This window comes from Nycticebus coucang, chromosome 1 (genome assembly GCF_027406575.1).
Source record: "Nycticebus coucang isolate mNycCou1 chromosome 1, mNycCou1.pri, whole genome shotgun sequence".
NCBI classification, from domain to species: Eukaryota; Metazoa; Chordata; class Mammalia; order Primates; family Lorisidae; genus Nycticebus; species Nycticebus coucang.
In genome coordinates, this window is record NC_069780.1 from 66,583,714 (window position 1) to 66,611,596 (window position 27,883).

The window sequence follows — 27,883 nt, forward strand, 5'->3', positions numbered from 1 at the left end:
TAGCTCACAGCAACCTCAAACTTACGGGCTCAAGTGTTCCTCCTGCCATAGCCTTCTGATTGGCTGGGGCTACAGGCATCCACCACAATGCCCAGCTAATTTTTTCTATTTTAAATGGAGATGGGACCTCACTCTTGCTCAGGCTGGTCTTGAACTCCTGAGCTCAAGGGATCTTCCTGCCTTGTCCTCCCAGAGTGCTAGGATTACAGGCTTAAACCACTGTGCCTAGCCAGTTTTGTATGTTTTTCAGTATATTTTTATCACAAGATGTAGTTTTTCTATAAAATGGAAGTATTGGCCTTTATAAAATTTTTTTGACAAATAGATTTGAAAATAGGAATAGGAAATAGTTTTAGATGGGAATCAGAAAATGAGAATTAACTTTGAAAATTATAAAGGGAAATACAAATTAAGGCCAATTAACTTTATTATTATTTTTATACTTTGATGATATATCTAATCTTTGAGAAAACATAGTAATAATGTTAGATCATAAAATAAATAACCTGATGATAGAAAAGAAAATAACAGATTATACAGTGTACTTTAGAAATCACTAAGATTTGGTGCATGTAGTTTCCCCAATCCCCCTTTTTAAAGAATCCAAGTTTTAGATATAATGTGAACAGAGATTTATTTTTACTTCTTAGATTATATCTGGAAAATAATGGCCTATTGAAAAGAATTTTTGGATCCATTCTGCTTTATTTTTCTTACTATGTAGAGATTTTTATAAAATCAATACTATGTTTGAAATGAAACAGGTTACATTTTACTAATTCTTTACATAATTTTAAATTTGTTTTGTGAGCTATTTGGCTAGCTGGTATAACTGGTGATGTTTCTGACATAGGTATTCTTATGCAATAGTTGGAATCAATCTTACAGAGATGGCTTATAGCTTATTGAAGAGTGAAGCTTTGAAGTTTCATCTCTACAACTGTGTTCCTGGTATACCAACAATAGAACACTTTCATCAGTTTTATTGTGAGTATTAAAGAGAGTTAAAATTATATCTAAGAGAAATCTTAAATCATTTTGAAGGTATAATATATATTTTAATCTAATACCTTGATGAAGTATATAATTTATACTTACCATTTTATTATTTAGGATCTTTGAAAAACAGGAAAATCATGGAAGATGGGTCCCCAAGAGTATTTTCTACTTAAGTTTTCATATTTGCTGGTAAATTTAATGAGACAATTTTTCACATGCAGACAAATTTAGAATTTAGTTTTTCTGTAGACATTCATTGTCTAGTTAACTCCAAAATGAATATTCCCTGCTTAATGAATGCTGTTGACTCAAAGACAGACCATTTGCAGACTATTTTGTTACTTTTTTAATCAATTCCTTTCCAAGAACTTTCCACCCCCCTTATTTCAAGGCCCATTTTTTTGTGTTTGGTTGGGGGTACTTAATAACTATTCCTAAAGCTATTGTTACTATCTCTGTTCTATTAACTTTTTGATATATTTGAATGCTAAAACTTTAATTGAATGAGTCTATCTTCTGAGGCTATTGATCAGAAGCAAAGAATTCAAATCTAATTTTGCTTCATATTATCTTAATCTTTTTGCATCTTTAGAATGTCACTTGCATGTTGGTAGGATTTAAGAAAATACTTAGATAATAAATGGCCAAATCGTAACTTCTTCATCTACATTGTGACGGTATCATCCACCTCTCTCTTTCCCATAAGCTCTTCCACCTTTACTTAAATTCCTAATTCCAGTTTTGTCTGCATCCTACATTTCTCTTGAATTCGTCTACTATTTTCCCATTCCCATTGTAAATGGGTGTTATTGGGCCTTTGTTACTATGTTACTATTATTAGCCTTTTGTTGTTTCTCTATGATGACACTCTTCTAATAGTTTCCACATTGAAGGTGTAGTTATTTAAAATGAAAATCTAATCATTTGATTCTACTGTCTAAAATTCTTCAAAGGGTCCCCATTACAAGGTCCTGTATAATGCAAACCTTGATAACCTCTCCAGGCTCCTTCTGCCACATTACCAACCCCCCACAGTCTAAAGTTTAGGCATACTTGTGTTCTTTTAGTTGCTCCAATTTTATTCCCTCTCACTTTTGTACCTTTGCTGGTGACATTCACTCAGCCTGGGACACTGTTCTTGCACCTTCTTTCAGGTAATGCCCGTTCATCTTCAAATCTCACTTTAGATGTGATCTTCTCTGGGAACTCTTACCTGAAACCTTTCCATTATCCAGTTCTTTCTCTGTTATTTGTCTTTCCTTCTCTACTGAAGACCTGCATCTGTAGTTCCATTCACCCTATTCATTCATTCACTTGCATAAGGTGTGTCTAGTCCCTAGGAATGTAGCAGAGAATAAGGCAAAGTCCCTGCATTTGTAGAGCTTGCATCTTCAAAAACAAAGCAAAACTTTCCCTTAGGGTGACATTCACCTCCGGATCATAAAACTTTTCATATAAATGCGGTTTTCTTTTCTTCACCTCCAGTTTTATCTAACTTCAATTTAGTTTTCTACCCACTCATCTGCTGACACTGGTTTTCTCAAAGACACCAACAACATTTTTTGTTGGCAAATATAATTACCATGTTTTTCCTTCATATTATTTGATCCCGTTAGCAGCTAAGCTTGAATGACCACACCTTTCTTCTTGAAACATTGTCTTGGCTGTTCTGATGTCGCACTCTTGTGGCTTTTCTTCCACTTCACGGGAATTTCCACCCATATCCACTGCCTTACTAAATGTAGGTGCCCCTTTAGAACCTGCCCTGGGCCCACGTCTGTTCCTAGCCCTCGTTCTCTCCCTAAATAATCTTAAGTCCCTTGTTTGAAATGCCGTTCATGTACTAATGATGGCAAAATGTATATCTTCAACCCATCCTCTCACTCTAGCCCCAGCATTTTATGTCCAGGTCCTTTTTGGTCCCCTTAATAGGTAAGGATCTTATGGGGATAGTCACACAAAGTAGGAGTCAGTGCAACATGTCTTCAGATAGAGGGAGAGATTTTTTTCACATTCTTAGGGACCAGCATTAATGATTTCTTACCTGAGTGGACTGAGGATTCCTAGCAGGCATGAGCAGCTTTCCTTTGCCATCCCAAAGTTGTTGCTGCTGGGACTTTGCTCACTTGCTTCTGATATATTTTTTTCTCTAAGGAAATGCAATCTTTAGCTAATCCTATCCATTGACTGTAAAACAAAAATAAAAAGAAACAATAAAAACCTCCCTAAAGAAGCAAATTCACTGTATTGAAATCAGTAAATAAACCAAGAAGTTGGTAGGTAGGAAAGCTGTACAAAATGACCTCTGTCCTGTATTTTTTCCACTAAAGACTGTAACTTGGGTATCTTCAGGTATTGTTGATCTTCAGTGCCCTCAACACCAACGTCTTGGTTGGCTTCTGCTAGAAGGGGCATCAAGGTAATATCTGGGGTAGAAAAGTCACTGTATAACCCTTGTGGAAGCCTTGTGTCTATCAGTTCAGATCCACAGAGCTGTAGATCTTCTGGAAACAGTGAAGCTACTTGTTTTCAATTTTGTTGAAGCTTTTAAACACACATGCCTCTTTGGCATAAGTTCTTTAAAAACAGATTTTTCACACCTTACCACTGTAAGTTTCATGTTGTAATTAAGATTATGTTTTTCTTCTCAGAAGGGACCTATTCTAACTATAATAATAATTTCTTTTTGATGTAAGAGTAGGCCCAATTAATTTTCTCAAATCAGTTCCAGGGTCATAGTTTTTCTCCAGAAGAAAGAGCTATAAAGAGATAGCTTTCAGATTTTTGTTTGTTTGTTTCTATGAAATTTGCCTTCATCTCCCTGTTACCCCTTTATTTTTGTACCTTAAAAAAAATATTTTTTTTGTTCTGTATATGAAAGGCAGTTGTGAGTGGTGATTTAACTTTTTAGCTCTAGTGTTACTTCTTGTACATTTTGGCTGTGACCATATATCCACCAGCCTGGGAAACTGCTGACCACTGGTCCAGCAGGAAGACTCAGGAGGACTCTATGTCAGCATATCTCCCTTATAGTTTTTCAGAGCCACACGTTTAACTGGACTTTTGGTTTGGTGGTTCAAAAAAACAATAGCACATCAAGTTTTATAATAAAAAGTTATTCCTCAATTAACAGCTTTATTGAGGTATGTTTATATAGCATAAAATTTACTGATTTTAGGTGTATACTTGGTGAGTTTTGGTAAACTTACTGAGTTGTATGACCATCATCAAAATCCAGTTTTAGAATGTTTTTGTCTTCCCAGTAAGATCCCTCATGCTGCTTTACAGTTAATCCCCCTTCCTATCGTCTCCTTATTTTTAAACCTTGTGGTAGAAGCAGGCAGGGCATTTTAAGTTTAGAAATTTTGAGAGGTAATTTCTATTGAGTCTAAGTGTTCCAAACCTTAGGAACTAAGGCCAATATGTGTGTTTCATGGAAACAGCTCTTTTCCAATATTTTCTGCAAAGCTTCAGAGATCTTATCCTAAGGATGGCCTGCCAGTTTCCTAGAATTGTGATATCATTTTTTTATTGCTGTTTCCTGATGCCCTTTTAAATCAACTTAGCTATCATAGTCTCAGTTCTTTAAGCCAGTCTTTCAAGAATGCTGAAATTTACGTTACAGACCAATAATCTCATTCAGAAGAGAGAATTTTCTAATATTTCACACTTGAATTTGTTCCAGGCCTTATATGAAGTATAGTCATTTAAATGGGTCACATTACTGACAGTAATGAAAAGCAATTTAAAGGGCATAGTATTGAAAATATCTAAAACTTAATAACCAGTATTATTGAAAAAATGGCATGCCATAAAATTTGGATAGTTATCTGACTTTCCCTACTACCCAAAACATTAATCTTTAGGCTTTTTTTTCATTGTACATCCCTGTTGGTGTGTTGGGGATAAGAGAGGGGAGAACACAGACTCCATTTGTATATTTATGGGTGATTTCTATGCAAGTACTATTGTCCTAATACATACATAAAAGAAATGTTTAATAAAATAAACACAGAAATTAATATTGAAAAATAATTACCATTCTCAACCTGTCTTTTGGGACCAAGAAAAAGATAGTCTTCTGAGGTTTCATTCTTTGATTTTTCTTATATATCCCAATTAACAAAAATCTGTTTTATCACATATCAAGAAACTAATCTGAAGTCTTTCTTAAACTGGCCTTCTTGGGAGGTGATATTTCAATGATGGAATGTGATAGTTTTTACCTATTAATGTTTGCTTAATGAACGGGAACTTCCATTTTTTTCATACTAGGCAATTTGGACAGTGTAGCCACACTTTGTGTAAAGTTATTGGATTGTTTTTCTCCTGTTTAGCTGGAATAAGTCACTTTCATCCCTTCTTAAGGATGAGATGAAATATATATTTGTGTATATATATATATGCAATGAGATTGTAATCAAAACAGGATATTAATAACTAGGTACAGACTATGTGATTTCAGCACATCATTTAGTCTCTCTACACCTGTTTCCTCCTTGGTAAAAAGGAAATAATAACATCATACTTGCATCATAGGGTTGCTATGAGAGTAAACGAGTACACAGTCAACATAGCAGAAGAATTTTTTAAAAATAAATACATTTGGTTGAATATAAAATAGGCTTTAGGTTCTTTTTCCACTTTTTAAAACAGATTTATTAAGGTATAACTGATATACAGTAAACTACACATATTTAAAAGTGCACAACTTGATAAGCTTTAACGTGTACAATCATGAACCATCTCTGTGATTGAAATGTTAAATATACTCCCACCCACAAAAGTTCCCTTGTGCTCCTTTGTAATCCGTGCCTCTCGCCCCTTCCCAACCATCCCGAGGCAACCATATAGCTTTTTGTCACCACAGATGAGTTTGCATTTATTTCTAGAATTGTGTTTAAGAGGAATCATACAGTAGGTGCTCTTTTTTATCGGGTTTCTTTCTGCATAATTTGTGATCAGTATTAATACTTTTTAATGAAAACTTTAAAAAAATGTTCTTTTTTTTTTTTGAGACAGAGTCTCAATCTGTCACCTGATGCATGCAATGGCATCATAGCTCATAGCAACCTCCAACTCTTGGGTCAAACGATCTTCTTGCATCAGTTTTTCTATTTCACTTTCGTTCAGGCTGGTCTCAAACTTGTGAGCGTAAGCTGTCCACCCACTTGGGCCTCCTAGAGTGCTAGAATTACAGGCATGAGCCACCACACCTGGCCTTAAAAAAATTTTAATTTAAAGCAAAATTTTCCAATTAACTATCATTTCTTTTTATTGCTTAGTATTCTATTACATGCTACACATTGTTTATCCATTCAATCCAAATTGTTGATATACATTTGGATGTAGAGTGGTTTAAATTCACATTTAAATTAATACATCTGTGTATATAGATATATAAAAACGTTTAGTTTCTTGAAATAATTTTAACTTTTGGGGGCTTAATTTAGCTGCTGTAATTGAAAAACCAAACAAAACTATTAAGCCTATTTTTAGTTCATTTTTTTTTTGAAAGATAATGAAAACATGCTGACAGTTCATTGAAAAAAGCAGAAATAATTCAGATTTAGAAATCAAGTAGAAAATAGTTTTCTCATATTTTAGCCTTCTTTAACATTTATTACTTTCATTTTTGTGCTTCTGGAGTGTCTGGGGATAAATTTTCAAGATATCTTTTGAAAGTAGCCCATCTCTCAAGTTTGAGATATTTTATTGGTTTCTTAAGACAAATAATAAATGTACACTAAATATTTTATTGGTGTTGCTGTTTATTTTGAACGTACAAAAATACTACTTGTTAAGTCCCTGTGGTTTCTAATAATTTAAAGATTATTTTTGTATCCTAGTATGGAATTTAAAGGATGTAAATTATTTGTATCCTAATATGGAATTTAAAGGATGGTTGTATACTTTATAAAAATGAGATGGTTTAAATGTGGTTTCACTATTGAGGAATATATGCTTTGTTTTTCTCTAACTGCAGGTTATCTTGTCTATGAATTTGACAAGTTTTGGTTTGAAGAAGAACCAGAAAGCATTATGTATTTCAACTTGTATAGAGAGAAGTTTCATGAAAAGATTAAAGGACTCTTACTAAATTATAATGTAGCACTTACTTTAAAAATATAAATCATCCATTTTATCTTCTATTTTTACCATATTTTGCACACACAACAGAATTTATATGTTGTAATAGAAATTATCTGATCAATTACACTCTTATATAATTTCCTACAAAAATATTTCAGAAATTCTATTTAAGAAAGCTAGTGGACAATCAGTGTATGTTTACAATTGTTTATACACTGTTCTCCAAAGGTACCTTATCCTTCCAAAGATCCTCTCTGTAGAGTCATGTGAACTACAGTATGGAACTTGGGACTTGACCCAGTAAGTGTAAAAGTATAAATCAGGTATATTTGTATTAAATTGGTTGATTAACATGTGTAACATCAGTTTCCATTTTTATGTGTTGTAGCTCTCAAGTTGACTCATTTTCAAAAGTTCTTGTAAGATTTTTTTTTTTTTTAGCTTGGCTGTTTTTAATTTTCTTTGTCTTATTTTTATTTTTAGGTTAATTAACAGCAAGAGTAGTTTTTATGGTTTTGTTTGCATTTCAATCACATGTCATAGTGTTACTTTATTAGTAGCAACAAGAGCACAGAGAAGTCAGGGAGAGGATGCAGAGTCATGGCCTCCTTTTGGTTTTTCTGGTAATTGAACATGATAACGAGAGAATGACATTATTGGTGACTAGCTTTTTGTTTTAAGTAATACACTTTAAAATATCACAGTGTTATTTTAAAGCTTACAGTCATTTCCTCACCTTCAGTATTCACTTTTTATCAATTGTTGAAAAGAACCTTAGTTAGTGCTTGGCATAAGGGCCTTTTATGAGGCTTTTCTATCAATGTGTGTTTATGAAAAGATATGTATTTGCAAATAAAATCTTGACTATATTCAGAAGACAGTTTTTATTTCAGTAAAACTGTCTTTGAGACTAAGGAAGAAAACGTAAAGGGTTTTAAAAATCTCAGTTAAACATCATTGGTTTGTTTGACTTAACTGTTAACTCTTGCTTCTCTTTGCTTGGCTCCATGGTGTTTTTAGATGATGATTTATAGACTTTATGTTAAGTCTGTGGGACACTAAACTAAACACAGGTTGATGACTGTGTACTTTTGTATAGCTTTATTCTCCTAAAATCTCAGGAGGGCAGCAAGTATGGTCAGGGATTATACAGTGATGAGATTCTAACGGGAATGATTTTTTCTTGGTGGTTTCAGACATTTGTACTCGTAACAAAACTAAAAACATTTAAAGATAGGAAAGTTCATGTTTAAATTGTCCTTAAATCCTATGGAAACCAACCTATTACAGATGTAATTTAATCTAAAACATGATATGGAGCACATCTTTTATGTGGTTTATATATCAAGTGTTTAGGTACTGGCTTATACGTGATGGAGCAAGACATGAGACTTTTCAAGTATTTGCTCATGTCTGTTACCAAACTTTTCCCTTCAAACTTGTGAAAGTAAACAGTTGTAAGCAATATCCAACTGGAAAATAACAGATGCCATGTTGTGCATATATTAAAAGTTTGTGCATTAGAAGTTTTTTCTCAACAAGAAGAAGCTGTTTTTAAAATTGGGTTCACTTCCTTATAATAGTGGCAATCTACCTTTTCAGTATTATAGGAATTTAAAAATCAGGTTCTTTCAGGGGACTTCTCAATTTTGGGAATAGCTTCACTTAATAAAAAAAAAAAATGTTTTCATGTTTTATGATCCAGCTAGGGTTTTATGACACATTAGCAAAATCCTGGCAAGGATCAGGTAACCATTGAAGTTCATTGTATTAAGGTGTTAACTATTACATGGAAAGCAATTGTTCTTATTTTAATGTTTATATTGAAAACACTTATCTTTATCTTTTAATCTTCCAACATCTGAGACCTTGGACTGATTTAAACCTTTGTCAGTGTACTTAATAAAAAATGGTTGCGTATGGAAGGGGAAAATTTTACATCACTAAATGTATGGGAAAACCCTTCTAAGAAGGAAAAACTATAATGATGCTAAGAAAATGTCATTATAACGTTTGCTGAATAATAAGTTCTTTAAATCCACCTGTTTGTACATTACAGATATCATTCTGTTTTTGCTTAAAATAATCAGTAACCATTTCAGAGACTTATATAGCAAATTGATCTAAAAGTCAACAACAAGTTCTAAGATTTGATAATCTGAAAGCCAATAACAATGTCACTAGTGTCAATTGTAAGTTAATATGTAACATGAGACTTCCTACTTATATGTGATAGTGATATACATGAAAAGAAAAATACGATAAATGTGTCTACCTTCCTAATTTCCCTTACTTTTAACATATATATGTTAGGATTTTATGTAGTCTTAAAATCCATATTTAGAATCTTACCCATTTCTATAAATTAGTAAAATACCAAAGTAGTGATAGAATATTGTGGCATTAAAGTAACAGGAAAATTACATTAGTTTGAGCATTAAAAAAATGAATCAATGTTGAAACGAATTTTGTATGAGCCCAATTGAAGAGACTGTGCCAGTGACTACAATAACCTAAAAATGTAATAGTTACAGTTCAAATATGTTCTGAAAGACAATCTTTAAGGAAATGGGAGAAATCAGGGGACATCAGTGAACCTATACCAACCTCTCTTTGTATATAAATACAGTGATATAGCTAGATACAAAAATTAGTGTCTTACTGGCACCATTTACAGTTTAGAAAATAATCTTTTTTCTTAAAAATGCCCATACTGATTTTTTCTATGTTAAGAGCTACTTGTGTATGTATGTATTTTTCAAAGTGAATATATATGTACTCTTCATTTTTATTCCATGTTCATAATTGTTCATGCACTGTTTCCATTGAGAATGTTCAGTAAAATAGAACTTGGTCAAAGATTTGCATCACACAAGTGTGAAAAGTGTAGCTTATTGACAGAACAGGAAAGGTTACATATTATCATGGCACAGAAGAGAGGCAGTTTTGTTTGAATGGCAAAAATGTTTATTATCCTTCTTGAAATAATAATTGGGGACCAGCAGCTATTTTCTCTCATGATAAGTTCCGCACCCCACTTCTCTATGGACAAGTGTGGGAAGACCTAATTTTCATTTTCATTTCATGAACCTTTTGACACAGCAGTTTTTAAATGAAGATTACTGGAATTGTTAAAAATGTGAGAGGAATTACGACTTGGTGTTTTGGTTTCCTTTTTTTCTTTCTTCAGCTTTTCATTAAAAAAAAAAGTGTAGTGCAGGTAAGAACCAACTACTATTTGAGAACAATTCTGTGCTTCTGTTAAAGTGTTCAAGAAATATTTAAACAGTATCTTTCTCTGCGGGGGAAAGTACCAGTTGGACATTTAAAGGATTTGACTTTGTCTACTTTGGTAGTTGACTTATGTAAAAGCAATTGTGTGAAATGTCATTTTGTTTGGAATGTCAAGTGAGTAAATAAACATGTTGAAATTGTTGTTGAAATTGTTGTAAGCCTTTGAGTTGACACTTCTGCTCTCTCCCCACGTGCCTCTTCCCTTACGTATGTCATTTGTGTCCATGAGACATTTGTCTTATCTAATCATGTTATAGGTAAATCAGAATATATCAACAATTTTTTATTTTGTGAATTTTTAACTTCTAATGACCTATTTATAATGCTGAATGAGATTAACTGGATGTGAGACTAAAAATTTGGTTCATTTTTTTAAAAAGCTACCATGTTCACCCCATTTGTACAAAGAATAAGAATAATTCATACTAGACTGCACTATTTTTCCTTAACATTACATAAAATTTCTATACTCCATCATAAAATATATCTATTTTCATACTAATACATTAGCTTCTTTTTTTTATTTTACAGTTGCACAGCATTCCTCCGTGTGTGTGTGTATGTATCTTGTTTGAAACAAACAAAAATACTACATGTAGAACTGGTTGCATAAGGCTGGAGAAGTATTTAACGAGTTAGTACTAAGTGTAGCTTTAGGTGTATATATTAGAAAAAGGAAAAGCTGTGTATTAAAGAGAAAGCATCCATCTTAAGGAGTTTGATGTAGAACAAAGTAAACCTAAGGAAATTAGAGAAGGAAATATTGAAGAGCTTAAATAAATAGGGATTAACAGAAATAAGTTTTTGCTTAAAAGTATAGTATTGATAAACTTTGGAAACTAATAAAGCAAATAATGTCAAAAGTGAAATATGAAAAGAAACATCACTACAGATCCTATAGATGTTGAAAGAATATTAAGAATAATTTTAATAATTTGAAAATTAGGTAAAATACAGAAATTTCTATAAGAATATTTATAGGAACTGATAAGAAGTATACAAGAAAAAATATGAAAACAGAAGTCCTAGAGCTGTTAAACTAAATCAGCAATTAAAACCCTTTCCACTAAAAAATCCAACATTCTATATGGCTTGTACCGGTGAGTTTGAAAACATATTTAAGAGTAAAATAATGTCAGTTTTCAGACACTCCTGCAAAAAATAGAGTGTTGACTCTGCAATTCATGAAACCCTGTGTGATTAAAAGGCAACAATATGGAAAATTGCCCATGTCACTGCAGATGTAATAATTCTAAATAAAATATTAGCATACTGAATCTAGTAACACTAAATAAATAATAATGACCTATAGATATATATTGTTTTAGTATGTGACAAATTATGGCTTAGCTCCCTTAATGCCCAAAGTAAAACTAATGGGATTTGCCAAATTAGCATTTGAAAGTCATATGATGATCTTGGATGCAGAAAAAAATTTGATAAAAATTCAACATCCATTCATATTAAGAAAAACACTTAGCAAATGAGAAATAGTTATTACCTTGATTTTACAAAATATATCTTTATAAAATAAATATTGGGATCAAAGTAAGAAAGAATGTACTCTGTCACCACTGTATCAGTCAGCTATTGCTACAGTAGAAGATATATTAAAAACCAACCACCATAAAAAAATCTCAGTGGCATACAAAAAGCATTTACTCCCCATGCATCATTAGGCTAATATCTCTGCTAATCTTAGCTGAATTTGGTTGGACTTAAGTCTAGACCATGAGTAGATGACCAGTTCTGGTCATCTCCATAGAGTCTAAAGCCTCTAGGACTGATGGGTTACCCAGGGCATGCTCTTCTCATGGTAATAGCAGAAGCACAAGAACAGCCCAATTGCTCAAACCTATTTCAAGCCTTTGCTCATGCCCACTAACATTCCGTTGGTTGTGACAAGTTGCATGGCCAAGCCCAACATCAATGGAGCAGGGCAAAGCACTCATTGAGACGGGCACAGGAATGATTATTTTCTGAATAAATGCAAATTATCACAGCCCACCTATTCAACATTGTGCTAGAGATCCTACCTACAGCAATATAACAAATGATAGAAAAGTTGTTGTGCACAAGTGTTATGAATGTGTTTGTAGAAGATACAAATTGGTATATGAACTGTAATAAATGTTCAGTAAAGTTGCTAATAAAATCAATGTAAAAAAATAAATTGCACTTCTATATCCCAGAAAAAGACAAAAAATAAAACTGTAAAAATTCATAACAGCATTTAAAAATGGAACCCAGCAATAAATACAACAAAGGAAGTGTCATGACTATGAGGAAGACTACAATACTTTTGAAATACATTTTTTGAAACTATCGATAGAGATACATACTATATTCTTGGATTAGAAAACTATTTTCACATTGATCTTGAAGATTTAATGCAATCTATAGATTCAAAGTATTTATTTTTTAAGTCAGTATCTGTATTTAGAGGAGAATGATCTGTATCAAACTGCTCCATAGGTCTCCAAAATTGCCTTAGATGGGCAACTACTCAGGGCACAGTGATTATAGTACATAGTGATTGCATTCATAGCAGGTGATTACAGCACTCGTGGGAAAGTCAGCTATACAAGTACATTTAAATTCTCTACTCATACCTCCTATACCATTAGCTAAAGCAAGTTATGTGGCCAAACCCAAAGACAAGTAGTAGGGAAGTATAGTCCAAGGTAGAGGGAGGAAGTGAATATTGTTGAATAATAATCCAATATGTCACATCTAGTAAGGAAATTTGATTCCAGGTAGATACCCTATAGAAAATGATGTGTGCACCAGGATATATGTTGTGGTAGGTTAGGTAATAACCCACAAAGACGACCAAGCCCTAAGACCCAAACCTTGAATATGTTATCTTACCTGGAAAAGTGATTTGGTAGATGGGATAAGTCAAGGATTTGGGGATGGGGAAATTATCTTGGATTATCTGAGTTAGCCCAATGGAATTATAAATGTCTATAAGAGGGAGGCAGAGGAAAATCTGACTACAAGAGAAGGCAGTGTGATGAAAGAAGCAGAGATTGTAATGATGTGGTTACAAGCCAATGAACCAAGAATTCTCTAAAGCCAAAAGAACCAAGAAATAGAATTCTCCCCTGAACCTGTCAAAGAACACAGCCCTGCCAACTGATCTCAGATTTCTGATCTCTGTAACTGTAAGATCATAAATTTATGTTGTTTTAAATCACCTAGTTTATGGTACTTGTTCACAGTATCAATATGAACCTAACACACATCATAAAAACATTGGTGTCATCACTCTAACAGCTAAAACTAGGAGAAACTCAAATTTCCATCAAACATAAATAAATTGTATCTTCAAACAGTAGACTACTGTATGGCACTAAACATGTATGAACTTAGATCTACATGAAACAACATGGATGATGAATTCATAATATTATCAAAATATGCCACACAGTACAAAAAACATACTAGATGGTTCTCTATATGTAAAGTTCAAAAATAGGCAAATGAGCCACATAATTTAGAGATGCATATTAGTTAGTGAATCTCCATTAAAACAAAAGGATTACCATGACACTGGCTTTTGAAACACACACATGGCATTTACCGTGAAAGTGAAGTTAAGCTAGTTGTGAGTGGTGATCCTAGGTGTGGTGGTTCTGGGGTGCCTGCAATCTTCTGTTTCTTGAGCTTCACTGTGATTACTTTTTGGTTCACTTTGTAATAATATACTGAAATGTTCACTTGCTTTATGCACTTTTATGTATATATGTTATATGCCATAATAAAAATCTTCCCACCTTAAGAAATGAAGACAGAAGGAAGAAAGTATGATTTCCAAGCAGATTTGCAGACTTTACGTCTCACCATGTTTCAGGTAATGGCTCACCTTGTTAAATAACAAGGTATCACTGGGACTATTGCCATTTGTTTTGCATGAAAAAGAAAAATCACTGCATGGTGATTTCTTAGGCCTCCTGTGGGTTTTTTTCCCCCAGGGCTGTGTTCCCTATCAGATGACATCACTGAGGTTGTTATCGGGGCACTCCGTAAATCCCCAGGTATATTCTGATACCAGGTCAATACATTTCCTTCTGTTCAGGGGCAGAGCCTATGCTTGTTTTATTCATCACTGTATAGCCAGTGTCTAGCATGAGCAGCAGGCCCTCAAATATTTTCTGAAGACTGACGTTTCTATGTACCAGAAATTGGCTAACTTCTTCCCTCATTTGCTACTGTCCTTTGCCTGACCAGGGTTCCAGCAAAGAAATGATGTTATATGTTTTCTTTCTTATTCTTGAAAGAAACACGCTACTGTAGGGTTATGGTTTGTCTTGGTTTGGACTCCCTCTGATTCAGACCTTGAGAAAAGGATTTGCAGTTCATCTGGGAGATGATCCCAGGAAACACTGGTAGGGGAGTAGGGAACTGAAATAGGACATTGAAGTCAGCCCGAGAAGGGTTTTTCTAGTAAGCAAAACACTACTGTGTGTAACTGGATGGTGATACCCCAGTGCACTCCCACTGGGGGTTGAAGGAACTGAGTTATAAACCAACTACTATCCAATATTGGTGTGGGCCTGTGCCCAGGGGTATTTTCCCAGTTCTTCTAGCGTGCTGAGCACAGGTGGGTAAAACTGGCTATGGTGGCCAGAAGACTCTAAAAAAGGCAGGTGCTGACATGATAGTGGGGATTCAGGCCAGTGAGTGCCAAGGAGGTTAAGAGCCCAACAGTCTAGGCAGACACTGAGACATCTGCTCCAAGAGGCTTTTAGAGGGGACAAATGGGGAAGGTAAGCATGAAAGCCAGGGGGAAACCACAGCAGTAAACTTAACATGGAGAAGATTAAAACAGATACAGAGCCATCCCTGACAGCCTGTAGCCTTCCTGGTTTTCCTGCTGCAGTCTTTATTTTTGTCATAAAACGAGGCTGGGCCTTGGCCTATATGTACTTTTTTGAATCTCTGGCTTAATCTTTCACTATCTCTTCTGCATGTAGTTTGTAGGCATGAAAACGTTATCACAGATACTATTGATGAATTTGAATTTAACTTTGCTGGGAAGATGCCATGAAAATTCATTTTCACCTCTGTAGGAATCTCACACTGTTCCTCTGTCTTCCCCGAAGGTACCCTCCAGCTGTAAAATTCAACCAGTCTGGGATAGATACCAGGACAATAATCTCCAAATGTTATGGATGTGATAAAATATGCCCTTCACAAATTAAGAATCTGTACAAATAGCATTGAGAGTAAATTTTTATGCCTATAATTCCAAGGTCCTTCACTCTCTGTCATATGATTTTTGTATTCTAAGTAAACTTCCACTCTTTTTTTTTTTTTTTTTTTTGCATTTTTTGGCCAGGGCCGGGTTTGAACCCACCACCTCCAGCATATGGGGCTGGCGCCCTACTCCTGTGAGCCACAGGTGCCGCCCTAAACTTCCACTCTTATATCCAGGTATAGATTCCAAAAGATAAATGTTAGAAGTATTAGCAATACTTTATTTAATATATGAACTGATAACTTGTTAATAAATAAAAAGCAGTCTAAGTTTTCCTTGATAACTTCATTTTTTAAGTATTCGTAAATATAAACTACATTTCACTTCATTTTTCTTTTCTACTAGTTGGAATTATAATTAAAACATTTTAAAGTTCTTCATACATAATCATAATATTTCACTCTAAAAATCCACAGTAGATTGCAGTAACTTATCTGGACATTACCTTTGCTAGGATGTGTACTGAATGTTCTGTTCTTCCTCCTTAAGACACTGAGAATAAAAGTTATATGAAACAGGTATTAGTTTCCCTCTTTTTTAATATATAAAAATTTCCAAACTCCCTACAGAATTCCTTTATCTTTCTAGGGTGAAATAAACTGAATAATATTTGGGGTTTTTTTTCTTTCTGTTTTTAATTGTATGATCTAGTCAGCAAAGATTCCCACTGGTGAGTTACATCTTTTCCTTGAAGTTCATTATGTGGCACAGTCCACGGTCTGCCTTGACTTCATCAGTTCTCGCTTCAGTTGTTCAAAGCACACGAACATAATGACGTTCCAGGATCCGAGTCGCAAGAAGGAAGGTACGAATCTAGAAGAGTGCATGTTACCATTCTATTAGTTTGTTTGAAATTCTTTTCTTTTTTTTGTAGAGACAGAGTTTCTATGGCCCTAGGTAGAGTGCCATGGCATCACATAGCTCACAGCAACCTCCAACTCTTGGGCTTGAGCGATTCTCTTGCCTCAGCCTCGCAAGTAGCTGGGACTACAGGTGCCTGCCACAACACCCAGCTATTTTATTTTTGTTTTTGCAGTTCGGCTGGGGCCGGGTTCGAACCTGCCACCCTCGGTATATGGGGCCTGCACCCTACCAACTGAGCCACAGGTGCCGCCCAGTTTGTTTGAAATTCTTAAACCTATGATAGCACAGTGTTGCCACCGCACAGATGAAGATGCTTAAAATCACCTATTCTTCATCATTCCCTCCTCTGCTAAAAATCAACTTTCCTCTAGATAGTCTATATTACTTCCAAACGACAAACCAGGTGATGAGATCTATACAAATCCACAACGCCTTTCACTCCCTGGTGGGAGCCTATGTTTTCTTCTGACAAGGACGTAAAATTCAAGTGTTTCAAAAACACTTTTTTTTTTTTTTTTTAGAGGAGGGGAAAGTTTGGTTTGGTTTTGCTTTGCAGAATGGGAGATAAAAAGGACACTTTTTTTGTTTTTTTTTGTGGCCCTCGGTAGAGTGCCGTGGCCTCACACAGCTCACAGCAACCTCCAACTCCTGGGCTTAAGCGATTCTCTTGCCTCAGCCTCCCGAGTAGCTGGGACTACAGGCACCCGCCACAACGCCTGCCTATTTTTTTGGTTGCACTTTGGCCGGGGCCGGGTTTGAACCCGCCACCCTCGGTATATGGGGCGGGCACCTTACCAACTGAGCCACAGGTGCTGCCCGTAAAAAGGAAACTTTTAAAAGAGAAAGTAAGAGAAGAAAGCAAAGAAGTGGTAAGTGGACCACATTCCAGAGTCAAGAACTCAGTTCTGCCTCAATGTTGGCAATTCTCGTTCTTAGGGAAACTAAGCGTTTAAATGGGTTTTCTGTTGTGTTGGTGTTGTCATCATTATTTTTGAGAATTCTGCCAAACTATGGAAACCAAATGATTGATTTTGAATGCCTATTTGCAGCACAGAAATGTTCCAGGAAAAGACAATGTCATCAGTTAAATCAGCCTCGATTAGATTTAATTACAAAAAAAAAAAAAAAGGCAAACCCTAATCTATAACCCCCTGACGGGATTTTTTTCACCAGGTCTCTTACATGTTTCTCTTGAATCCCAGGTGTATGGGAGATTTATTGGGGAAAAATATAAATAACATAAAGTTTGCCATTTTGACCATTTTAAAGTTCACGTTCAGTACCATTAAGTGCATTGGTATTAAGCATAACCATCATCACCATCCACGTAAGTAGAATCACACAGTATTTGCCCTTTTGCATATAGCTTATTTTACTTAGCACTACAGGGTTCATCCATGTTTTAGTTATCTCCCCCCAAAAGCTTTTAAATTTAAAAAAAATTATTGTAAAATGGCTAATGGTTCAATAACTGGTCTATCCATTTTAAGTTAATTTTATAATGCATTTCATTTGTATACATGTATCACAAAAGCAGATTATGGTGAATTAGAACTTTTTATATTATGTGCATTCAGGGTTAATTTATGAGGTTGAAGTGCTGTGTTACAACTTTAAAGGGTTATAGAATTTTATTATTTAACCATTAGTGTAATTCTCACTGAATATCCAAAAATTAGTCCATACTATATTTTCTTAGGAAGGTAGTTTCCAATAGAATGTAATATTGCATTATGGGAAAATGTGCTCTATTACATAATACTAGTGTTACGCAAGTGAGTGTCATAATTACCCAGACCACATAGTTATCTGAAACACTTTCTAGGTTGGTGGTAATGACTTTTCTAAGTTTTACCTTAATAAAGGCTTAAAAGTTGAGTCCATCAAATTAAAGTAGTGAAAAAATCAAATCCTGTTTCCTCATAGCTCTCTGTTAGGCATTCCCTTTACTTTAAGTTCTTCTGCCCAGAGAAGGCAGAATTCTGTCTACATTTCCAATAGATTACAGCCAATGGAAAGGGCATTGATTTCCTATGAGCCTTTTTAATATCCCAGCTTTTTATTTTCTGACAGTGAAGTTAGTGAATTAGAAAAATTTGTGGCAAGGAAAAGCCAACACTAGTATACTGCATATACTGAGGCTGGTAGGCTGTCAATGGTTTAGATGAGGCAGTGTCCCCCAGCACACAGATACCTGAACACATTATGGACACAGAAGATCCTATCTCACCCTTTGAAAAAAGCTGTTGGTCCTTCCTTAGTGAACATTGTCATTGCACAACTGGGCACACTTGTGTACTGTCCTGGTGGAGAATTAACAAATCTGGTTTTCACCACATCCACTGGGGAGGCCAGAAGTGTTGTGCAAAATCCAGCAATAAGAGCTGACACCAGGTGGCAGGGGACATCATCTAAAGAGTATCAATGAAACAAATGGTTTAGTTATCTGTCATATCCTTGTAAACCTGTGGATAACAGGAGGTCAATGTAGATGTCTTATAAATAAATGAAATATAATAAGAAAGGTTATACCTGTACTAGAAAAGATGGCAAACAGTAAATGGCATAGGGGATTGTAAGCACTTAAAAAATAACCTGCCAGTTTTCTTTCTTTAGGGGCCAGGGTAATGCCTAACATATGGGCATCTAATCCTTTTTTGTTTTTTGAGAAAGAGTCTCACTTTGTTGCCCCCAGTAGAGTTGCCCTGGTGTTATATTTCACAGCAACCTCTAACTATTGGGCTCAAGCGAGAAGAGTTGCCTCAGCCTCGCGAATAGGTGAGACTACCGGCGTCCGCCACAATGCCTGGTTATGTTTAGAGATGGGGTCTTACTCTATCTTAGCCTGGTCTCGAACTTGTGAGCTTAAGCAATCCTCCCACCTCGGCCTCCCAAAGTGCTGGGATTACAAGCATGAGCCACCGGGCCCAGCCTCTAATACTTTTTTATTGAATTAAAATCATCATACAGGAAATTTTAATGTCTCTAGAAACTGATAGAATATTCTTTTTAAGAACCTATTCTATCGTACTATAGTACTTTTGGTGTAAAACCACTGACAAGCTCCTTATATAACTAGCTCTACTGAATATAGTACAGAAAGGACCTTACATCCTGAATTCTCTTGCATAAAGAATAAAATGCTAATAAAACTCCCACATATTAGGATTAAATGAGAATAATGTTGACATAAGAATGAAGTTGTATGTTGTCTTTGTTGCAGCAAAACAGCAACAAAAACTTTTGTTGCTAAAAACTTCTGTTGCAACAAAGCTTCCTAAACTTAAGGTGTAGATCTTTTTATGCATCTCAGAAAGTTTTATACACACACACAGTACAACCTCTGTAAGTTGACCACCCAAGGGACTGTAACAAACTGGTCAATATATGGAGGTGTGCAACGTAAGGATCTTCCCTTGAGCACATAAGGTGCCTGTCTGGTTTATGAAAATTTAGGTCAATTTAAGGAGGTGGTCACTGTAGGGAGGTGGTCAGCTATGGAGGTTCTATTGTGTATATATATATAATATTTAAAATTACTTAATTCTTTAAAAAGAGAAAATTATTAGAGTGAAGAGATTGAGTCTAATTTGGCTGCAAAAGCTCCAAGATGAAATTATAAAGGTACAGAATGGTTTGTTATATAAATTGGAAGTTACCTGCTAGTAATTTGTTTTTCACAAGAACCTCTTTCATTAGGTCATATGTTACTAGCTCTGTACAATTAATGATGACATTTCTCATCAGATTGGGAGTGGTCCCTGGAAAAAAAAAGAAAATGTTTACTTACTCTATTTGATGATAAAGTGCTAATTAGATATATGTGTTTGGATGGTGATGAAGTCTACTCAAAGTTAGTTACCTTTCCAAAGACCCGTCAAGCCTTCAGTTGTTGCTATGATTCTGTAAGCATTGTAAGTCCCAGTATAGCGAGGTTGGAGGCCATGTAGATGGCTCTGTGCCTGAAGTCTGACTTTTACAACCTCCGTGGGCTGCCCAATGAACACTGCCACTCCTCCTGTTGTTAAGCCAGCTGAGATCTTGCTTCCAAGACTACCTGTTGCCATCCAGAAAGAAGAAAGTATTATTTATTAACAAAAAACGTTAAGACCTGGCATGCATTCACATTTTTTAAATTTTAGTGGTTTGTATTTTTTATATTCTTTTATCTTTTCTATTTCCCAAATGCTTGCCCATGGGTTGATCATATGCCAACCCAGAATTGTGCTAGAGAAATTCAGTGGTCTTCAATTCTCAAAAAGTAAAGATTTTCAAGGAAAAAGAAAGCACAATGCTTATTTAAAGCTTTATTCTTTCCTTATTTATCTGAGTTGTCTCCTATGTTTAGCTCTTTTTCAATATTTCCCAACTGCAAATAGTCACCAGTTACCAATGATGCTTCCTCCCATAAAGGGTAATGTTAATTATTAGAGTTTTCTTAGGAAAAGCCCAGTGGACAAGTTGCTCCAGTATGGAACATTAAGCAGTACAACATCTGATGGGGACAAAAATAAGAAGAGGCTAAGAAAGTGCTTTTTGTCTTAAAACATCAAAAAAATTAGTTTGTGTTTCTCAAGGCAGGTTATTATTTAATACAAATTGTCTTGAAGCCCAATGTTTGTTCCTATAATTAAATATAAAATTATGGCTCAATAACATTTATCCATCAAGGACCTTCTCAGTCTCTTTAATTCTGTTTCCTAATCTGTGAAATAAGAATAATAATATCTACCTCATGGAGTTGATGTGAGATTTAAAATAATATCGATAAAGCATTTAAAATACTGTCTGGCACAAAGAAAATACACAAAAATGGCAGCATTATTTTCACTGCTATTATGACAGTACTCTTTTCTCATCATTCTAAGCCAGAAGTTGAGCATATAAGAGATAATTATCTTTATGAAAATATTATATGATTACAATTGCCTTCATTTTGGGCCTAATTTGTAATTTATTTTGATGTACTGATGCTCTCATCCTATCCTCCAATCTCCAGCCCTCCAATCCTCTCTTTATTTCCCAAACACTTTGGGAAAAAGGCTATGTTCTTTTTTCTTCCTCTTCTTCTTTTCTAAGAACTAAAAGAAGAAGAAGAAGATTTACAAGATAGATTCTTTGTCTTTACTTCTCACAGCCCATCTTCTCCTCAATCCTCTACAACCTGGCTTATCACTCCCGACCGTGGCTCCACCTCAGCTGAAGATATTCTTGCCAGAAACCAGTGAGCCCGGATTTGATTTGTTAGATATCATGATCACTCTTCCGTCCTCGCCACACTCAATCTCTCTGCTGTGTTTGGCCCATTGATAATCCCTTCTGAGACTTCTGACAATCTGGTCAGACCCTTCTCTCAAACGCATGCACCTACTATATATTTCCTGTTGACTTGTCCTAGAATGAATGTCTTACCTTCCCCATGACAGTTTCTATATTCTCTCCATCAACTAATGGTATCTTTAGCCACAAACTTGGAAATCATTTATATTTCTACCTTTCCTTTATAACTTACTTCCAGTTATTTACCGGTTCCGTTAATTATACTTCCTAAATCTTTCCGATTGACCTCCCCACCCCCTTCCCTAGTGTAACGCTTTAGGGCATACGCTGGTCATTTCTCACTTTCTAACTTACCCCTTTCTAATTTAGCCTTTTCTCTATATACTCTATCCTGCTGTCAAAGTAATATCTTGTGAATACAAATCATTTATGCCACTCCCCTGCTTGACATTTTTATAATGACTTCCCACCACTGTAAGGATAAGCTCCAAACTCCTTAGCATTGCCTGCCAGGCCTTTGGTGATCTGGCTCCTTATTGCCTTTCTTTTATCCTATTGCCTAAATGACGTCCTAGCCACCATAATGACCCAGTGCAATGCATTACCTTTCCTATGTTTACATACACAAATACTTACCATTGTGTTCCCGTTGCCTACAGTATTTAGTACAGTAACAGGCTGTGTAGGTTTGCAGCCTAGGAGCAGTAGGCTATACTATCTAGCCTAGGTATGTAGTAGACTATACCATCTGTGTTTGTGTAAATCTACCCTATCATGTTCACATAATGACTAATTTGCCTAGCAACACATTACTCAGAAGGTATCCCCATCATTGCTGTACTTAAAACACAGCATCTGTCTATTAAATTCTCCCCACACACCCCACACTCTTAACTGTAAGCTCTGCCTAGAGACATATCTGTCATCTGTATATCTGACACAGTTGCTGACACATGGCAATTCAATAAAGCTTGCTAAATGAACTGGCTAAGCATAACATAGAACACTGCCGAAATACACCTTATTACCTTTATGCCTGAAGTACCTAGCAGCAGGTTCAAAGAGTCTCTGAGGAAAGCCACCTGGATGGGCGGCTTCACAGCCTCTGGGCTTCTTCCCTTGCTATTTCTATAAACATGACAATGCAGTATTGATTGAGAAACACACAGACTTTTTCTTCACTTTCAAAGTATTAGTGTAGGTAAATCTGCCTTATATATTTGTATAAATAATATTTACCAGTTTCCCATAAAATTATAGCATTCAAAAGTTACTCAGCAGAAATGATGAAATCTACCAAGGTAGTCACTTGGTATGCTATTCAGCTTACCATCAGCACATCTCTCTGTTCCACGTGAAAGAGTTTTTGATATTTACTAGCTGTGTGATTTAGTGTGTGTTACTTAATTGCTTTGATATTCTGTTAACACTTTCTATTCACAGCATTGTGGTGTGGTTTGAATGATGTACAGAATCTCATGCAAAGTTCAGGGGGCAGTAGAGCACAGGGGTTAGGAGCCTGGAGTCAGAGGCCCAACTGCTTGGGTTTGAACTCTGGTGTGGCCCCCAAACAGCTGTGTGACCTTGGCAAGTTCAGCAACTGTTCCAAGCCCAGTCTCCCCATTTGAGAAAGGATAAGAATATTGGTACCTTTCCAGTTATGATGGATCTGAAGCACTTAGAATGGTGCCTGGCACAAAGTAGGCGCTCAAATAAATGCTAGCTAAACTGGCAGGAGCTCTCGGAATACCCTGGCCCTCAGGGAGTGTTAGTTTTCTTCTCTTCTTCCCCTAATCAAACTCACTACAGTATAAGTCCACTTTTCTTCTCTGGTCTTTCCTAGCATCAGACATTTTATGAGGAACCTCTTAAATAAGTCTTTTCCTGTCCTTTCTGCTCTCTTCACAAAATCTGAGTTTATTTTTCTTCAAACTAAAGGGTTCCGTACTTTGTAACATACCAAAATTATCAGGGGAGCTTGTGAAAACAGATTCTCTCATTTCAGACATTCAGAGGACCATGGTAGTGGTAGTTCTCATTTGGATTTTTTAACAATCTCCATAGGTGTTTCTGATGTACTTTGCTGTTTGGAGAACTTTGAGGTACTACACTTGATCTTAGCCAAAAGGCCAAGAAGCAATGGAACTCTGAGTTAAATATTATTTTGTAGCCCATCCATATTCTTCAAATGGAGATCCAAATTAGGCTCAAAGCTTCCTTGACTGGCTGGGTGATTTTTACAAGTACAATCCTGCATCTGAAGAATTGATCAGGGACTCTACCTAACAAATCCAAATATTGTGATTTGGTTGTTTACACCCTCACATTAACATGAAATAAAAATAAAAGAATTGATTTTGCACACTATTTTCTTTCTCTGACCAATAAGCTAACATTTGAGGAAGGGAGTAGAGTTCAAGTGTTGTTTTCTTGCCAATCTGTTCTAACGACCACTACCCTGTATGTTACTTTTCTTGGACAGAGCCAGGCTCAGGGCTGTTCTGCTCTTCTCAGAAACACTCATAGCTTACTTTCTGTCCTGGTGGTGAAGAACTCCTGAACTGAGTCATACAGGCCGATCCTGAGAGAGGCAAAGCTGACTTGTCTCTGAAGGCCAGCGGGCAGCCCACTGTAGAGTTTCATTGGCCCTTCTGTTTTTGCCAGAGTGGTGATTGTTCCCAAGACACCTTTATACCTAATGGCACTGGAGGTCTGGCATTCGCCTTGGACCTGGAAATGAGAAAGGTGTAGGTCAGAGGAAGTGAAAATTGGGTAGTGGGGGCCTGCCCACCTGGTGAGGAAAAAGCAAGGCTGGCACCAGGCTGTCCTCTATGGAGAAATCTTAAACCAAGATTTTCCCACTGCCCTACTGTTTCCACTTCCCCTTTTCAGCAGTATCGTCCCCATTCCCCGTGAGAAGTGTATAATTCGTGTGTGTATAATACGTATGTCATTATACATATAAGGGGGCTGGCTACAAATGCACATTTGGAACACCCTGGCTTTCCCATGAACTCTCCAGAACCCCTACGACAGTAGGATGGGACGGTACGCTGCAGAATGAAGAAAGAAAAAGCACCTGACGGGTGAACTCAGGAGAGGCTGAAATTCTTAGCTCTGAGAACACTTAGTGCCCCCTCGCCTTTGGGAGAATTTGGCATGGTCACCGGCCACACATGGCTCTTCCAGTTTTTCAGTTAAATCCCCGAAATAGTTCCATTTTCCCATCTGAAAGCATCAGCCCTGGGACAAGGTCAAACCGTTTCTTAAGGTGACCAGCTGCCCTACCTGAGAACGGTGTTTAAACCAAAGCAAGGCCTCATGGGGACGCAGGGAACAGATGTCCCCTCTCTGCCCTGAGACGCCCTGCCATCCCCGTCGGGCGCTACCTGTAGCCGGACTTTGGCGGTGTCCAGCGGGAAGGTGATCACATCTGCCACGCAGGCCCCCACCCCCGCTGAGAAGATCTTCACGCCCAGGGTCGGGTGCACGTCGGAGGCTGTCAGGCCCACCATCTTCGCGGGCCGAGGGGCTCCAGCCAAGGGGGAGTTACTTTGCTGCCTGTTCACGCCTGTCCCGCCAGGGGGAACCTGCTCCCTGCGACCTCAGGGACTGGCGCGGCGGCGGCGGCAGGCGGAGCACGGTCTGGTCCGGGTCTCCTCCTCCCCCAGTGTCTGAGGACCTGCTGCGCCCCTGCCCTCCGCGGTGACTTATGTACCGGCCGCTCGGGGAGGAGCAAGGTCTCAGACACCGGGTCGGGGACCTGGCAGAGGCGTGCCCGGGGTGCCAGGCCCCTCCCATCCCGCCCTGCACCCCGACAGCCTCGCCACTCACCGCGCAGTCTGCCCGCTGCACCCTGCGCATCCGAGGTGGAGGGCGCTCTGCGGTGGTCGTCACCGCGGCCTAGCGCGCGCGACAACTCTGTCACCTTTCTCCTGTGCACCCTCGTCTGTGGCGGGGAGCTTCTGGGGCGATCGCGGCACTCCGTGATCCCGGTGAAACATCCCGCCAAGCTGGAGCTCTCCAAAGAGAGAGCAGAGTGGGGTGCTCTCCTGTTTCTCAGATTCCCCAGGCATCCTGCGCGCACTTCTCCGCTCCCCTTTCCTCTCCTTTAAACTTCTCATCCTCCCGACTCCTTTCCAACCGCCAGATTCAGACCCGGAAAAAACAAAAGCACTCTGAACTTTTAAAAGAAATAGTGTTTTGGCCGGTCGCGGTAGCTCACGCCTGTAATCCTGGCACTCTAGGAGGTGGAGGCGGGTGGATAGCTTGCGCTCAAGGGTTCGAGACCAGCCTGAGCAAAAAGCGAGACTCTGTCTCTACTAAAAATAGAAAAACTGAGGCAAGAGGATCGCTTAAGCCCAAGAGTTGGAGGTTGCTACCAGCTATGAGGCCGTGGCACTCTACCCAGGGTGACAGCTTGAGACTGTCTTAAAACAAAAAAAAAATAGTGTTTTGTTGGATCACTTTTTAAAGGAAGATGTCAAACGAGACAATAGACATAATACCAAACAATGAATTACTAAGGCATTATACAAAAGGAGGTATCATTTGCTCCTTTTAAATAATTGCATTTCTTAGTGGGTGCAGTGGAGAGGACAGGGCAGGTGGCTCAACTCTTGATTCTGCTCTGCCCCTGACCAGCCCGTGACCCAGGAAAGTCACTTTGATTCCAGCTTTTGCTTTCAACAGTGTAAAATATGCTTCCAGAACTATCCCAGCTACCCACGGATATCTTAGTTATCCTACTGCTGATTTAGCTAACCTGATAAATTAAGTCGTACCGTGTGTTTGTTGTGGGAGGAGCTTTTCCTACTCCTTTTTGCAAATATTTGAATGTTTATTCTTTTGAAAACTTTTTAAAAAATACCTTTTTTAAACATGTCATGGGAAATCATAGGTAACAGGAGAGAAAGAAAGAGGGAAAGAGAAAAAGCCAAGCCCCAGCTGCCAGACTCTTTCAGAGAAGCCAGGGAGCTTTTGGGTGTTAACCAGAATCTGCATTCAACCATGGTGGGCCCTGGTACTCAGCACAGAACTGAGCCCGAGTAAAATCTTGATGAAAGCCAGAGGCATCTCCTCCAGAAGCAGAAGAAATGAGACATACTGCAGAATAGGACATAGGAGAGGAGAGGGTGAGAGGAGAGCTGTTAGAAGGGAAGGACATGTGAGAAATAGATCTGTTCAAAAGTAAGAAAGGCTGCAGTCCAAAACAGGTGAGGACAGGTAGGCAAAGAGGACCCGTGACAAGACAAAGGAGCTGACTGGTTTGAGAATTTAAGTTAGAATGACAGCATGAGCTTCTGGGATGCTATTATAATACTGGGCTAGACAGGGACAGATAGGAAACTTCTCCAGGAGACAGTGTGTGTTTGCCATGTGCTAAGCACAATGGTGGTTACCAATGCTCAAAGAAGCAGAAGTCAAAAACCTCTCACAAAGAGACCCTAAGAGGTGAAAGAAGTTCAAGGTTCTGAAAATGGTTCTGCATTCCAAGGAGCAGGCTGACACTACCACTCCTGAGAGGTTCGGGGAAGTGGGAGAAAGTTTGCCTCAGGTTAGAGAGAATAGTAGGGGAGAGGGTAGTATCCCCAAAGGGTCAGATTTCTGTTCTTCTGGCACAAAAGAGAGGTAAGGAATAGGTCAGTGTGAGCAAGGGCAACTGACCTCTTATGACGTAGATAAGGAGTGGCAGCAAGTCCCAAATGTAATAAATTCCTGCTTCCTCTTTTGAAATTCAGAGTACCATTAACAAACCAATGGCCTTGCTCAGGCTGAGATCAATCAGAAATCACTACACAAAATGTCTTCGTATTAAATAAAAAAGCCTCACAAAGCTTTGCTTTTGAATAGTGTTCTACACTTTCCTGTAACTCCCTCATTAGCCACCAGTGGGAAATGTGTTGTAGTTATACAAATGAGTGCTCAAATGACAGAGATGAAATTTATAACATAAGAAATACAAACCTTAAAAATGGGAAGGGAGATATATTTAATATCATTAATAAAGAAAGGTGGATCTTTTACTTAATGAATTAAAATCTTGTTACAAAAAATTACAATTAATATAACATTTATATAGAACACCTT

The 27,883-nt window shown here is 37.2% G+C and overlaps 2 protein-coding genes across 4 annotated transcripts in view; one reads left to right on the forward strand and one right to left on the reverse strand.

The window, feature by feature from the left end:
• The window catches only part of ELMOD2 (ELMO domain containing 2), a 28,362-nt gene extending 20,910 nt beyond the window's left edge, over window positions 1-7,452 (forward strand). For 2 of the 3 annotated variants that reach the window (XM_053582018.1, XM_053582028.1), the window contains exons 8-9: window positions 854-987; window positions 6,986-7,452. In XM_053582018.1, coding sequence (XP_053437993.1) covers window positions 854-987; window positions 6,986-7,131 — 280 coding nt within the window. In that variant the 3' untranslated portion in view covers window positions 7,132-7,452. Of the gene's footprint in view, window positions 1-853; window positions 988-1,113; window positions 1,807-6,985 lie in introns of those variants that run through there. The other variant, XM_053582038.1, reaches the window with a different exon arrangement.
• Window positions 7,453-15,848: 8,396 nt separating this feature from the next.
• UCP1 (uncoupling protein 1) lies at window positions 15,849-25,465 on the reverse strand. The gene is made up of 6 exons (XM_053582050.1): window positions 25,183-25,465; window positions 24,325-24,523; window positions 20,376-20,570; window positions 20,173-20,274; window positions 18,744-18,924; window positions 15,849-16,462 (listed from the first exon to the last, which is right to left on the reverse strand). Exons 1-6 carry the CDS (start codon window positions 25,306-25,308, stop codon window positions 16,348-16,350), a joined length of 918 nt encoding a protein of 305 aa, XP_053438025.1. The 5' UTR covers window positions 25,309-25,465; the 3' UTR covers window positions 15,849-16,347.
• Between the last annotated feature and the right edge of the window lie 2,418 nt (window positions 25,466-27,883).

What these genes read in the sequence shown, in the direction of transcription:
- UCP1 (XM_053582050.1), bottom strand. Translation starts at nt 25,308, where the DNA reads ATGGTGGGCCTGACAGCCTCCGACGTGCACCCGACCCTGGGCGTGAAG. An exon ending in CCGCCAAAGTCCGGCTACAG is followed by an intron (nt 24,524 to 25,182) that starts GTAGCGCCCGAC and finishes TCTCATTTCCAG; the next exon opens with GTCCAAGGCGAATGCCAGAC. An exon ending in GAAAAACAAATTACTAGCAG is followed by an intron (nt 18,925 to 20,172) that starts GTAACTTCCAAT and finishes GATACTCTTTAG; the next exon opens with ATGATGTCCCCTGCCACCTG.